This window comes from Styela clava, chromosome 2 (assembly GCF_964204865.1).
Source record: "Styela clava chromosome 2, kaStyClav1.hap1.2, whole genome shotgun sequence".
Taxonomy (NCBI): Eukaryota; Metazoa; Chordata; class Ascidiacea; order Stolidobranchia; family Styelidae; genus Styela; species Styela clava.
The window spans coordinates 10,126,087-10,140,598 of NC_135251.1; the positions used below are offsets into that span (position 1 = coordinate 10,126,087).

The window sequence follows — 14,512 nt, forward strand, 5'->3', positions numbered from 1 at the left end:
TAAAAATTTGTGTTTTCGGCTGATGTAAAAATACATCGATGACGTAGTTTTATTACGTCACATTTCCTTAAATCATTGCATACTAACGCTCCCCCTCCCGCCCTGTGCGTGACACTGGGTATCCACGTAAAACCTATAATAAAGTTTTTATAGCAATATATTAGACATCATCTTGCAGTGTCATACGACATGCAAAGAGAGGTTAAATACGCTCAATTAAAGCTTACTTGTTAGCCTTGGATACTGTTCTAGTATAAACCAACACCATACGCAACCAATATAACAAATCCTGACACGAGACTTTGTTTTGGATGTAAATATTTGAACATGGTGATTTAATCGGTTTCGCAATCATTCCTTTCGTTTAGCTACGCGTCAAACGCATCAAAAATTAGAATTGGCAAAATTTCGATCCTCCAATCAACTAATTATACTACACAAAAAATGGGAAAAATAGAAGTGCCGAATGAAGTCTCTTTTAATCACCATCTCAACAGATCCTATCTTAGTGCAGAATAAGCAGGTAGAATATCATATATGTGTAATACAGCACAGTCAGTGAAATAGCGTCCTCTTTAAAAGTGACTCACCATGGAAATAGTTTTAGTATAGAGTGACAACTTTCAGCATTTGTTTTATGTTCTTTATCTATTAGCTTGGCTAGAAAAGGGCGATTCTCTGCTGGGGCATCAAGACGCAAGTACCATGGTTTTGTTTTGCAAGCGTTTACTGGTAATCGGACGAGAGGCCGGGGTACGCTATATGCTTAAGGATTTACTTTCCTCGGGATAATTTTGATATCTTTTGCTTACATTTTCCGTCAACATTAAACACAACACCTAATTTGCTGATAAAAATCGATTTGCCAGTATTCATCGATCTAGATTCTAGGTTTAATGAGATTCTATTTGGTGTTAATTATCTCTTTGACTTTCTGTAAATTTCCTAAATTGTCTCTGTAAATTTTCCTTTCAAACCTCGCCGTTATTGTTGTTAGCTTCAAGTTGTTTTCATTAAAAACTTTGCAAATATTTGATAAATTTTACTAAATAAGCTACATTCACTTGTGACACTTCTGACATCTTATAGATAAGTCAATATTTGTCACAACAAAAAGCAGTTTCAACATTAAACAATGCCACAGTCGAGGAGGCAAAATAAACACTTCAAAAGTTTTCAGTAATTTCAACTTGCATAACAGCATGATTGTTAATTGTCATTTTGCGGTTTAAGCAATATGCATATAATAGTGGTATAGACTCTCGGATTTGAATGTAAACTTAATACCTTTAGAGCAGGGATCGGCAACCTTTTGTCGCTCGCGGGCCAAATTGAGGTGGGCAAGTCATTGGCGGGCCGCACATGATTTTAGAAAGTTGAAAAACCGAACGAATGGTACTTTTTATAATGAACATCAAGCAGTGATACATTTCTCGAATAGAATATAGATTTATTTTCTCATTGCATCTCATAAAATTCCATTTGATTATTTTCAGCGCCATTGAACCATTTGCACTTACGATCAACTTTTCTGCGTTTTGTTGCCATTTGCCTAATTATAATTGAATTATATGCTCATTAAACGAGTAATTGTGAAATATATAATTGTTAGGTTATAATAAAATTTAGTTTAAACTATATATTCGTCAAAAAAGATGTGTTGTTACTATAATTTAGTGAAGCATAGTGCTCCGGGTCGTAGGTTGCCGACGCCTGCTATAGAGTCTACTCTAGACTGCAATGGCGGAATCCCGGAGTTCAGCGAAACCCTGGTTGAAAACCAATGCTCTATAAACTATATTTTCACCGTGTTCATTGTCATTTTAACTAAGAATTAGATATAACTTTCTATCATGATTCACTTTATATTATTAGCCAAGCTGTACAGATTAACTATATTTCAAGAAGCATTTAATTGAATGCATTCATGAGACCTGGCATAGGATGGATAGGATTTGCAAAAACGATGAGCCGACTACAAGCCTCTCGTTCGGTTACGTGTCCATGTCGGGTATGGGAGTAGTAAGATAGTTATTAGTTTTAGATACATCTGGACTTGATGGTTGAGGAAGTCGTAACCGACCAGTGGGCCATGAACCACCCTACAACCCAACAATCCTCTCGCGCATAATTATTGCCCACGGGATTAGAACCTGCGAACCCATGAAGATTAATTAAAGATGCGCGGCAAGCATGTTAATTACAATTTGCAAGATGCGTAATGTTGCAAACATCTGCTGTCTGGTTTGTATTACCCACTTATGTTTAGTCGATGACTCAATTTTGGTAACCACGGAATGATGTAAATTCCATTACAAAATTCAAGGACTATTAGAAGTGCCAACTATCCATCCTGACCTATTCTTTAGCATTTATACCCATCTGATTCACAAGAAAGCGAGAAAGTTCTCTTTCTAGTTACAATGAGTGAGGTATGATATGACCCCAAACTTTAGAATTACTTGCTTATAAGCTTTGTTTTACGGTATTTGTAACAGTTGATCAGGAACAGAAATGGCGACGAATTTAATTATAAAATCTATGATTTATTTATTGCTCATGGGAATCCTGCTTACACCTACATATGCAGGTAAGTTTTTTTTTTTAAGTTTATTATGGTTTATAGTATATGAAGTTGTCAAACTACTAAAGGAAAAAAATGGGTTCGCCGATGTCACGCCATTCCTAGAACACATACCTTATACCCGGTTGCAGTATATGTATAATACAGTTTATGTATTATGGTGCTTATGCTTCGAATTCATAGAAATATTTGATACAGGTTACCCTGTGCGTGCCTCTAGTATATTTTTGCTTAAGGTAATTCGACGATAATTTCTTCTACCACATTTTCACACATCCCATTGTAAATATTTGATCTCAATAATATGGAATTTTCCAACAACCTAAACAATAACGTCACTGTTTCGGTCAATATTTCATGTGATATTACGGTGATAAATCCAACAATGAAAGGATAACATGGAGTGCTAACTTTGACAAGATTTGAAATTAAAAAATTCCACAAGCATTCTTGATCAATAGAAATATCATATGTCTTCCAGGAAATAGCAAGTAGTAAGCATTCGTTAGATCATAGTGACCTAATAGTGAAAAAAGCTGCTAATCTTATTTGTTTATATTTATAATATTATCTCATCCAAGCATCCTCGTGCACATATGGATTCCAAGTAGGGAGTAAACAGTGAAAAGGACCCGTGGTTCAATACTAAATACCCTATTACCTTGCGGAAAATATTACCTTTATTTGTTTTATTACTATCAATTTAAGCCTAACATAGCATAAATACGAAAGTCTGGTTATTCTCAGTCTATAATATATGTCATATGTCTTTACTTTATTTTGTTCTTCACTCACTTTTGAGACAAAATCTAATGAATTAGTTGCTCATTTGTTTTGTTTTCGTTATTATTTTAAATCAAATAATATATTTTTTGATAAAATATCAAAAAAGCATATAATATGAAAAACTCCACGATCAAATTTTTTCAAATTTTCCAATACTTTTGAATTTTTATAATTCCAAAAATATAATGCCCCATCAGTAATCATTATAAAAATATCAACATTGGCATATGGCGTGTAAACAAATAATTATGTTGCCACTGTTTGATGGGAGAAACAAAATAAAAATAACTCTTGGATTAATAATATGCTAAAAATATTATTACAAAACCACTTTTTTCAAGAAAAGGTTCAAATTCCTATTTCTCTATACTTGATTGGGAATCAGTATCACCACAATTATTCGAAATCAATTTCACGAAGTATTTGAATGTTTCTTAGATGCGGCCACTGCTTGACGGAAAAAATAAAATAATGACATATATTGTGAAATAAGCACACTCTCAGATTAATAATATGTTAAAAATATTATCACAAAACCATTATTTCAAAAAAAAAATTACATTTCTATTTCTCTATAGAATCAGTATTTTCTCAATTATTTGAAATTCATTTCACGGAGCATTTAAATGTTTCACAGAAGGATGTTCAACAGTTTTTAATGGAACTAAAAAAACCTACATTGGATGGCCCGTTGTCATAAGTTGTTCCGAAGCCTACTCCATGTATTACGAAGCATTTTACTACGATTTTGACGACGATGAATTTGATTTGACGGTAAGAATTACGTTTATTTTACATATTGTTGTGTGATATTTTACATACACACACGCGCGCACACACACACACATAGTCATTAATGTTTAATTTCGGTTCACGTAAATTATGAAATCAGCAAAACGCATGGAATAAAAATTTAACACGAGCTGAGAATCGGTGTTACTTTGTTGCGAATAATTCGAATTTAAGCGATCTTTTTCGTGCCAATAGACACTTTATTACTATCATGTCATGCAGATGTTAACTGTAATTTGTAACTATTTTAAATACATTTTAAATATCTTCGAGATTATAATCAAAAATAGTCAATCAAAAACAATATTTTTTTAAAATGAAGATTGGCCCTTGTGCTACCGGATTGATAGTCGGTCCTGTTATGTTTTTTGACATAAGGCGTGCAGTTGAAAATCCACCAGACAACGCCGCGTAATACTTTTCGTACTTAAAACACAGTAAATTTTTGACTGCAATTTTGTATTGAGTTTAATTAACGTGAATGTAAAAATACATTGTCTAAAAATACAGCATTGCTGAGCAATAAGATATCATTCTGTATTACTGTGCAACATTTCATTTGCTTTCTATATACAAATGAATTCTTTGCAATAATACTTTAGAATCAGCAGTTATTAATTAAATTTATAATTATACCAATATATTTTATTTCAGTGCATTATCCAGATACCGGAATTAAATAAAACACTACTAAACGAGACAACATCGGCCTATGATATTTCGACTTTAGAATATGATCTGCAAGTTAACGAATCCACCCCCACAGAGATTGAAATCACAGTGCAGGTTAGCAATGTTGAAATCTATTAAACAGTTTCATTTTTAAATAAATTGAGTCGCGTTGACAGAATTTTATGATGATGAAATTTTGAAAAAATTTGATTTTGGAACGCGTAAATTAGAAGCATCTTTATAGATAACTAAAAACTGAAGGTTTTCAATAACATTAGTTTCATCAGTACGAAATGTCAGCTGTTCAATTTCACATAAATATAGACAGATTATCTGCAAACATTAAATAAAAAAGAAAATGTCGTCAATCCTTATTGTATCATGATTTTTTAAATATATAAATTAATTTTTATTTCCTAATATTTAGATTTCATAATTGAAAGCTTCATTAACATGTGTATAAACAGCTTTCTTCAGAAAATTGCGTAACTGAAAAATTACAACTAACTACTTCAAAACTTTCCAACTACGATTGCAATTCTGTCCCTAAAGACAAAACCAACGTAGTTGAAAGAAAAAGAATTCAAGAAGCTACAACAATTATGTATTGCGAACGTAAGTATTTACCTATCAGTTGGGGGGGGGGGGGGTACGCGAGACCAACTCTCTCACCCTCAGACAAAAACTTTAGATCATTTCTCCAACTTTCCACAATGTTGGTTTAGTATCCCATGTTTACACAATTTGTTCCTTTTTTAAGTTACAAGTCAGTCCGAAGAACCTGCAATTAATGTGAGAAATTACGAAGTTACCTGGTATCACAATTGCGACACAAATTTGCCGCCTAATGTAACGGTGACGAATGATCAGGTACTTGTAGTTGTCTTTATTCATATTTTTTACATCTTTATACATATCTTATTTCAATCTTTATATACAGGGTGATTCCAAAAACTAAACCCATATATTTCCTATTTCCTTCCCCAAGAATTAAAAAAAAAATTTACCACTTGCTTTTATGTGCATGATTGTCCCCCAAGTTTCAAACTTAAACAAGAGTGATCTTCCCTCAAGAATAGGTTTCATTTGACGGAGTTCTGTTTTTTTTTTGGATAACCAATATCAATGATTTTAATTTTTTTTGTTACAATTAAATTAAAATTAGTTAACTCAAAATCATATTTTATTTCAATGCTTTGATTATTTTAGTTGACCATCCCTGTAACAGACTACAGGTATCATCCTGGAGAGTATTCTTGTTCAGTGATTGATAATAATCAAACAAGATATATCGTTTTCTATGAATTGTGCATAGAACGTAAGTATATATTAAAATATTTTCCATTTATATCAAATTTCTTTTTAAAACAATGTATCTCTAACTCAGGAACTTTTGACCTTCTTGGTAAAGCGAAACCCCGATAAACATATCAGGGCCTGTGCAATAGTTTAATTTATTCAATACTGAAATTTAGCGTCATTACAAACTTGTGATTTTAGACCTCAAAATTCACTCACTGTGCATGATATACGGAATGCACAGCTGTAACAATTGACAGCAACATTCTGTATGAATTTTGTTAAATTATCCTACATTGTTTGAATTGTATGATTATGAATTTATATAAAAGCAAATATATCACTGGCAAAACAAAATCATTTTTAAAATGCAGCAAGTTTAGTAAAATAAGAGTGGCATTCGATTATATTTAAATTTATACCTGTATGTAGACTCTCAGAGTTAAATGAAAACTTGCAGAAAATACCTGGACTGTACTGGCGGATCCTTATGGTGCCCTTTAACCATGGTTGAAACATACTGCGCTAACTGAACAATTGGTGATCGTACATTTGAACCCATGTGTATATCCGCGGGTTCAATCTATATGCGGGTGCTAAATCCCATGGGTTTGTTAGGGTTAGTATGGTTAGTTAGTTAGAAAAAATTCCATAGGTGCAATCGTCGTGGGTTCAAATGTAATGGAACCAAACAATTACTTTATAGCTCGACAATGGTCGCCGATTGTGCAAGTGTCTGCGCCTGAAGAATCAAAATATCGGGTTGGAGAAACAATAAACATAACTTGTGACGTTAATATTGGATCAGGAACTTTTGATAGTACGGCATACAGCATGAATTTTAACAGGGTAAGTAAGAAGGATAGTTTCGCTGTGTATTGGCAATGCGAAGTAGGCATCGTTGATCGCAAGAAATTGGAAGAAAACAAGTGGCCTGCGGAGATAAGTAATATTAAATAATGTGAATATTAGTAAAACATAATTAATGGAAATCGACGCTTTTGTTAGGCAATATAAGCTGGTTTCTAAATTTTCTATTGATTCTCAATAAGTATCAAAACATGCATAAAATATGTAACCCAGTACATACCCATTGCGTTGAATGGTGTGCGTAAAAAAATGAGAAGAATTTTTGAGATTTTGCAATTTTTCTGTTTTGGTAAATTCTATGACTAGCTAGGGATAAAATTTAGAAATAGATAGAACTTTCCTCGTAATTTTTTGTTTTGAAAATTCTATGAAATCCTAGGGATAAAGATAAAGGATTTTGTAAGGCTATATAGTAATTTCTATTACTCTTTTCATACCTTTCATAGCTCTTACCCAATGGCAGCATCGATGAGTCAAAAGATAACATTTCCTGCACTGCTAATCTTGGTGGCGGAAGAGAGACGTCCCCTGACGAGAGAGTGACATGCGTTTTGTAAGTTATTGTTATATTTTTGCTAGTACAATTCTGTATACTGTTATTAGTGAGAATGTGCTAGTATTAATTTTGATCGGCTTTACGAAATACGAGTTTGAATTAAGACTATGTAATCATTTAAACATCTGACTGTGTAACAATATCCCTAACGCTATTTTGCGTTAGAGCGTCAAGGATAAAATTCTAATCTGATAGTTTGTGTTTGAAAAGACGCTCACTTGGGTATAAATACATAATGTTTTTAATGTTTTTTTTTGCTTATTTCTCTGCGTTGAATCGTTTTGTCCGGTACTTCTATTACTGTAAGGGCTAGCTAGCCACATTCTCTTCTTTTAGCGTGGCCCATCTAGAAGTTTAAAGTTGGTTATATGGACCATCAACCAAAATGTTGCACACCTAGTTCAAGCATGTGTTGAATATCTATTCTATTAGTGTACTCAATATTTGACACTATATGCCATATCCTAATACTTCAGAATATCATTTATTTTCACTACAATTTGCATACTATATTATTTATACTTATTTTTTTTTCTGGCAGTTTGTATGGAAGAAATGCTTCAGCAGATCCTTTCAAATGTTTCGCTGAAATTCCTACACAGGAAGAATGGGAAGCAGAAAAAAATAAAACGCTGAAAACTCTACATATGATATATGAAATGAAGTAAGTATAGTGCATTGTACTTTAATGGACACGAACTATGGTCAGTTTTGTAGAATTGTTGATTTTGTTCGTGTGTTCGGATTTTTGATATATTTTTGGTATTTCAAATTTTCGAGTCCTTTTTTACCCAATGTGACTGTTTTAATCCGCGGAAACACATTCAAATACATTCGGCTCAATTTTTTAATTACATTGAGCTAAAACTTTGGCGCTATTGTGGTCATTTGACCATATATACATGAGCATTGGTTTCTTATTATTGAATACCTTTATTTCTATTCATAGAGACATACAAAAGCAAGACTTCGGAAGATTTCAGGCCTTCGTCAAAAATGAAATCAGTCAAATTAACGACACAGACATTACCATTGTAACAGAAATTGTAAACAACCCAGAAAAAACAATTCAAATTATCTGGATTGTCATTGGATCTGTATTGGGTGTTGTATTTATTGTTGTACTATGCGCCATACTTTGGTTGGAGATCCAATGGACGTGGAAACATTACTTTGCCAGTTCTGATGAAGGTTTTTAATATTTTGGTTTTAGCAATGAAATTAGAATTCGTGTCAGTTTGTCTGTATATTTGTGATATATAGGCATATAAATAAAAACTCACATTTGTATGATGGAATTACTTAAAATCAAATAATTATTTTAACTGAATTTTATTGTCAAAAATTCGTTATTCATAGCTCAGGCCGCGAATTTTAGAAACCGTAGTCAACATTTTAGTTAACAATAAGTCTGCAGTCAGAACCATATTCCGTTGGCGACGGATTTAAAATTATAGACAAAGGAAACTGTTCTTAATCCTGAACAACAAACTTGCTTTTTTAATCTGGATGATGATTTTAATAATCCCATTATTGTAAATATATGTATAATTTACCTCCATTATCCCATTTATCAGATCCTCAAACATATATGTAACAGATTGTATTATTGGGTTCAAAATTCATATAAAATGATCGGAGTTTTAGGTAAAAAACCAGTCACACATAGTAACGTATATATTCTGTATATATGCAGACGTTCGTAATTTCGGAGCATACTTTGCATATTTTTGGACGAACGATACACAACCAAATCCAGCATACGATGCACTGATTGAAAACATCAAAATCGAATTGGGAAAACTGAATTCACCGATATACGATCCTCACCATAATCCTGCCAAGTTTGAATGTGAGAATGATTATATGATGGATTTTGACTATTGAAATATGTATTGGTTGCAGACGGCCTAATCATACAATGAAACACAGTCTCTATCGTGGCTCAGTGTGAATGATGTTGCGGGTTATTAATTCAAGTTTCACAGACATCTAAAAAAATTATTAATTTACCTTTTTATATAATTTTATACAAAATGTATTCTGATTTAAATTTAAATTTTCAAATAAGCATAACGACTGAATAATATAAAAAAAACGATCGCATCTCGCCCGGTAATCAGTTCTGGTTTATTAGGAATATTTTATTTTTTAATAATTCCAGTTGCATAGACTTTTTTTAAATGTTTGATTTAACTTTTTTCAATGATTTTTATAATGTAAAATAATCTGAATTAAAAAATAATTTTTTTGTCCTCATTTAAACATACTATATGTAATTTCATCCCAGAATTACTATTTTTCCTTCCATTGCGCTCACATGAGAAATTCATATCCTTGAAGATTGAGTTTCTCTTTTGAGAAAAGCACTTGATGTTGTAATTCTATCACCCTTTGAATCCGTTTTACCATTTTATGTTTGTGAGTGTTCTTGATTGAGATCTGGAATTCTGTTGCAAAGACTCAGCAAGATAGCAAGATAAAAGCATTATATAACGCTTATTTGGAACAGAACTTGTAAATATTTATCTTGAATTGTATGTAAAGTGAAATATTTATGAGAAAATGTTAAACATTTTATGTAAGATAAGATAATTTATACCTCCCAACATTTAGGGAACATAGAAAATATCAATCGTGTTCAACAAATGTGTGATCGTATCATTATCATCTTAACGGAAAATTACCTTGAAGATCCTGAAAATACATTTGAAATATACAACGTGAGTAAAAATTTCTATTCTCCAACAGACTATACTTACTACCCACTGGCTTTAGTAGAAAGTTATGGTATCAGCTATTATCTTCGCTTGGCAATTTATACTAGATATTAGTCGTTTCGACATTTTTTTTTTTATATTTTTACACAGAATTTTCTCCAAAGTTCCTTCATTTTCATCAAAACACCTGGCATCGACCAGGTTATCCAAAACTTAGAAGATGAGAGAAGGCATGGAATAAAAGCAGCCTTGAGAGTAAGTAGGCCATGTTATTTTAGATAAAATAGAAACTAGAATTACTAGATGACCCCCAAAAAGAACAGAATTTAGAACATCATTTGAAACGTATATTAGTGAGAACAAGATTTTTGTTCATATCATCCTAAATTACTGAAACCTATGGGTATAACCATGCACCAACAAGGGTTCAAGTGTAGAGTGTTTACAAAATTTTCAACTTCCGTAGCTGCAATAAAGCATTTACGGGTTCTTTTTTTATTTTATTTTATTCTATTTTTTTGGAGGGGGGAGATGGTCTCCACTGATAAATTGTTTAAAATTCAAAAGCTATCACACGTTGTTCTTAAGATTTTTAATCCAACGCTGGCAGACGCGTTATAAAAACTTTTCACAATGCGTTGCAAATCGGGATAATTTACTAAATCATTTGATAACATTTTGTTTAACTGATTGTGAAGTATCCAAACTAAATTAAATCATTTTAGTAGGATTTTATTATCAGCACCCATACAATGTAATTTTAATAACTCTTAATTTAATATTCAGCGAAATTTCGTCATTGACTGGTCTGGAGAAGAATTATCTCAAAGATTCAAGCGACGACTGGAACTCGCCATGCCGAAGAGGAGGCCTGCTGAAAATAGAAACGGTGCTGTAATATATGAGAATGATGCGGTTGTCTTCCATCAAAATGGTGATTTATAATTTATATATATAAACAACTTGGAAATTGGTTAGAAAAAGAAAACAAACGATATTTTTGTCTTTAGGGAACGGAAGTGCATTATGATACAGAGAAAAGTAGCACAATCAAAAAATATTTGAAACATGAGGAAGACAACAACGACGCGATTTCTTAGATCAGTGTTTTTCAAATTTTTTTCATTATGACCTACTTGGCACGGCCGATTTTTTCGCGATTTTGAGGGGCTAACATAAAGATGTAGTAAAATTCAATAATACAAAAAGTATTTACAAAAAAATGAAATTGAAAGTACATTTAATAATGAGACCGATGTGCGTGGATATTTTCACGCGACAGATTGAATCTAGAGCCTATTTCGATGATTGTGAGTCTCAGTATGTTTTTTAAATATTTCAAATTCTTATCGATATTTTGTTTTAAAAAGAGACTGTCTTAGATATATGTAAAATAGTAATTTGGTAAATACTCTCAGCCTGTTAAAATAATGGCTGTTTCAAGAAAAAGATGACAACAGATTTTCATAAGCATTATTCTCAGTGCTTCAGTACAAAATGAACCATAGTATGAATTTGTAAATTCTCTACTTTCGAATATATGCTTTCAGTATGTTTTCAACGTATGTGAAGTAACCGTTTGTTTCCTTTTTCACGATAAATACCTCTCCGTATATCCACCAATTGCAGTAAATTTTGACAAACCGGAAACATGCGGACAGAGTGTTTCAATAAGCATAATCAAACGTTTGGGCATGGAATAATAGGGATGTAGAGTCGAGAGTAAGAGTTTGGATGGTTCATGATGGTCGGTTTATGATGGTTTGTTCGCAGCTGGAACAAAATTTTGTCAGACGTTGGGATTCGAAAGTCCATTGTTAATATTCCCCTACACCATAGCTTTAGTTTTGTCCCCGTATAGGGATCTTCTTCCCTAAAAATCATTTTTTGTGAATGATAAAGTACATATTTTACTACAAAAAAAAATCGAAGGTTCAGGTAAACTACCTCTTGTATGTCGTTGTTCATCTCACTTTTCAATGTGTCTGACTTCAATATTACATTTAAATTTGTAAATATAGTGATAATTTCAGCAGACGAATGTTCAGTATTTTATGACAGCATAATGTCTTTAACAATTTGCTTTTTCACAACTTACCTAAGTTGTCAATTTAACATTTTAGACTTGTAAAATGCATTATATCCTTGATTTTCATGACAAAGTTATTTTCTGTTATAATATTATTGGCATGAAGTATGCTCTTGAAAATTGTTTCTCGTGTAACCAACGAAAGAACTGATATTTGAATAGGGAGATTAAACAATAACAAACTGTTTTATTTCATATATATACTTATTTTTCTTACTCTTCATTATAATACTTCAATAACAAATTGAAAAACAACCATGTTTATCTTTTTTGGTGGAATTTAAGAAATACGAAAGGGTTTAGATTGCAAAATTAATTTGGGTTTGATAGAGAGAGATGCTTTAAACTGGTTTGTTTTATATGATATATGTAATGTTTCAAATACCTGCACATCATTATGTATTGAGTTGCAAACTTTCATCAAGGAAGCATTATAGAAAATACATGGAAGTTGAAGTAGTATATGAGTTTTGTCACATTGAACCGAAGTAAAATAACGCCGCATTCTGAATTCAGATTTTTCATCTCTATTTTCTTCAGAATATGTTTAAATTTATTTTACAGAACTAACGTTATACTGAAGCATAATTCCTATTTTTCTTACATTCTACTTTCATTGTTTATACATTACTGGAGTCCAGTAGACGGAAAATGTTAGTAATAAGTTTTCGTGGCGGTTAAAGTTAAAATCAGCATTTTAAATATCGGAGGTTTCCACACTAACTGAATACCCGAATTTATAAAATATTAAACGAGAATATCGGTCAGAGACCGAAGACTTATCGATCGAAAGTTAGGGATCCCCAAAACAGCGCCCTTACTCCATAGTGACATCTTGTGTCCCATCACTAATTAATTAATACCTCGCTAATTATACAAAATCAATAGACTTCTGGTCCGAGATATGATGAATACACATGCAAAATCTGGAGCAGATTCAATCTTGCTTTTGTGAGATATCGCGTGCATCTAACAGACAAACAGACGAATACCTATCAACATACTTACCGATTAAAATCGATAAGTAATAAAGAACGTCTACGTGTATGATATTACATTGATATTGATTACGCGCGTTGTTTTCATTGGAGATGGAGATACTGCATTCTTAGTTACGAGTTTCTTTATGATATCAAATTTCTGCACACTGATATACTATTGGACAAACATCTAGCTTTGCTGCCCGCTAAAAATACGTAATTATGGAAGAATCGAATAATTGGTCGCGAATAATTGATCGAATAATTTGCAGTGAGACACAAATTCGTATATTTCTTTCAGTACTATTTTGCTATATCCGTGAGCGATTCACTGATAACTCGCGTTTTTCGCTTACTATCAATCCTAATTAGAGCAAACCTACCGAGTACCGAGGTAGATTGAATTGCGCGCATGTACAGTTTGGATAACTTTGACAGCAAAGTAAGTCTGTGTGCGTATTTTTTAAATATATCATCAGGTATCAGTGACTAGTATTACTTGACCTTGTTGGAAACGAAAAGCACGAATAAGCGTTATTCAAAAAAATATTTTGACCCCCATCGACAATTTCGGCCTTGTTACGCCGCCTGAAAGACATATTTTCAATTACTTCAATTGCACTTCATAAATTTGCATGTAGGAAAACCTCTGATTATATCTATCTACTTATGTATATGCTACTTCATTTATTTCATGCGTAAAACCGAAATTGATATCTGGATAACCACACAAACCATACGTAGCGTGTTATTAACATGTCATCAAAACTTGGAACAGCGATAATATTTTTACGAACAGAAGAACATTTTTATCAACATATATCTTTCCAATTATCAATATTATTCAAAATTTGAACGGGAAATGGCTTGAAAGGCTTTGTATTTTGTGAATGGTATGAACTATTTGAATTTACTTTTATTTATAATAATACCTCGATGTTTTTTTCGAATACAGCTTTACCCGTGTTTGCTATCGTTTTATTTTTCTGACTAGAAAAATAAACTTGATTCTGACTATGTCTCGCAACAATATGTAATATAAGTAATGTCAGGATATGGTATAAAAACATGATAACGCGTATTATAGTTTCCGGTTTCTAGTCCATTCTACAATTGACTTCTCAAGTCATTGCATGACTAATTTGGTCAGATTCAGTATTGCGC

The 14,512-nt window shown here is 32.3% G+C and overlaps 1 protein-coding gene across 4 annotated transcripts; it reads left to right on the forward strand.

Annotated features, from left to right (window-relative positions):
- The first annotated feature begins 1,721 nt into the window (after positions 1 to 1,721).
- Positions 1,722 to 12,628, forward strand: LOC120336028 (uncharacterized). Of its 4 annotated transcripts, none has more exons than XM_078110065.1 (16): positions 1,722 to 2,011; positions 2,499 to 2,590; positions 4,008 to 4,144; positions 4,817 to 4,948; positions 5,302 to 5,449; positions 5,595 to 5,704; positions 6,044 to 6,152; positions 6,840 to 6,982; positions 7,450 to 7,556; positions 8,101 to 8,223; positions 8,509 to 8,750; positions 9,256 to 9,411; positions 10,176 to 10,282; positions 10,430 to 10,534; positions 11,066 to 11,168; positions 11,290 to 12,628. In XM_078110065.1, the coding sequence occupies exons 2-16, from the start codon at positions 2,515 to 2,517 to the stop codon at positions 11,307 to 11,309; spliced, it is 1,818 nt and encodes a 605-aa protein (XP_077966191.1). In that variant the 5' UTR covers positions 1,722 to 2,011; positions 2,499 to 2,514; the 3' UTR covers positions 11,310 to 12,628. The 4 variants fall into 4 exon arrangements, with proteins under 4 accessions (XP_077966191.1, XP_077966189.1, XP_077966190.1 ...); XM_078110063.1 differs by having other exon boundaries at positions 1,723 to 2,011; positions 11,066 to 11,213; XM_078110064.1 differs by lacking the exon at positions 1,722 to 2,011 and having other exon boundaries at positions 4,011 to 4,144; positions 11,066 to 11,213.
- Positions 12,629 to 14,512: the final 1,884 nt, after the last annotated feature.

Excerpts from the sequence above, each read along its gene's own strand:
- LOC120336028 (XM_078110063.1), top strand. The coding sequence starts at position 2,515 with ATGGCGACGAATTTAATTATAAAATCTATGATTTATTTATTGCTCATG. Across the intron at positions 4,145-4,816 it reads ACGATGAATTTGATTTGACG|TGCATTATCCAGATACCGGA; the intron begins GTAAGAATTACG and ends ATTTTATTTCAG. Across the intron at positions 6,153-6,839 it reads CTATGAATTGTGCATAGAAC|CTCGACAATGGTCGCCGATT; the intron begins GTAAGTATATAT and ends ATTACTTTATAG.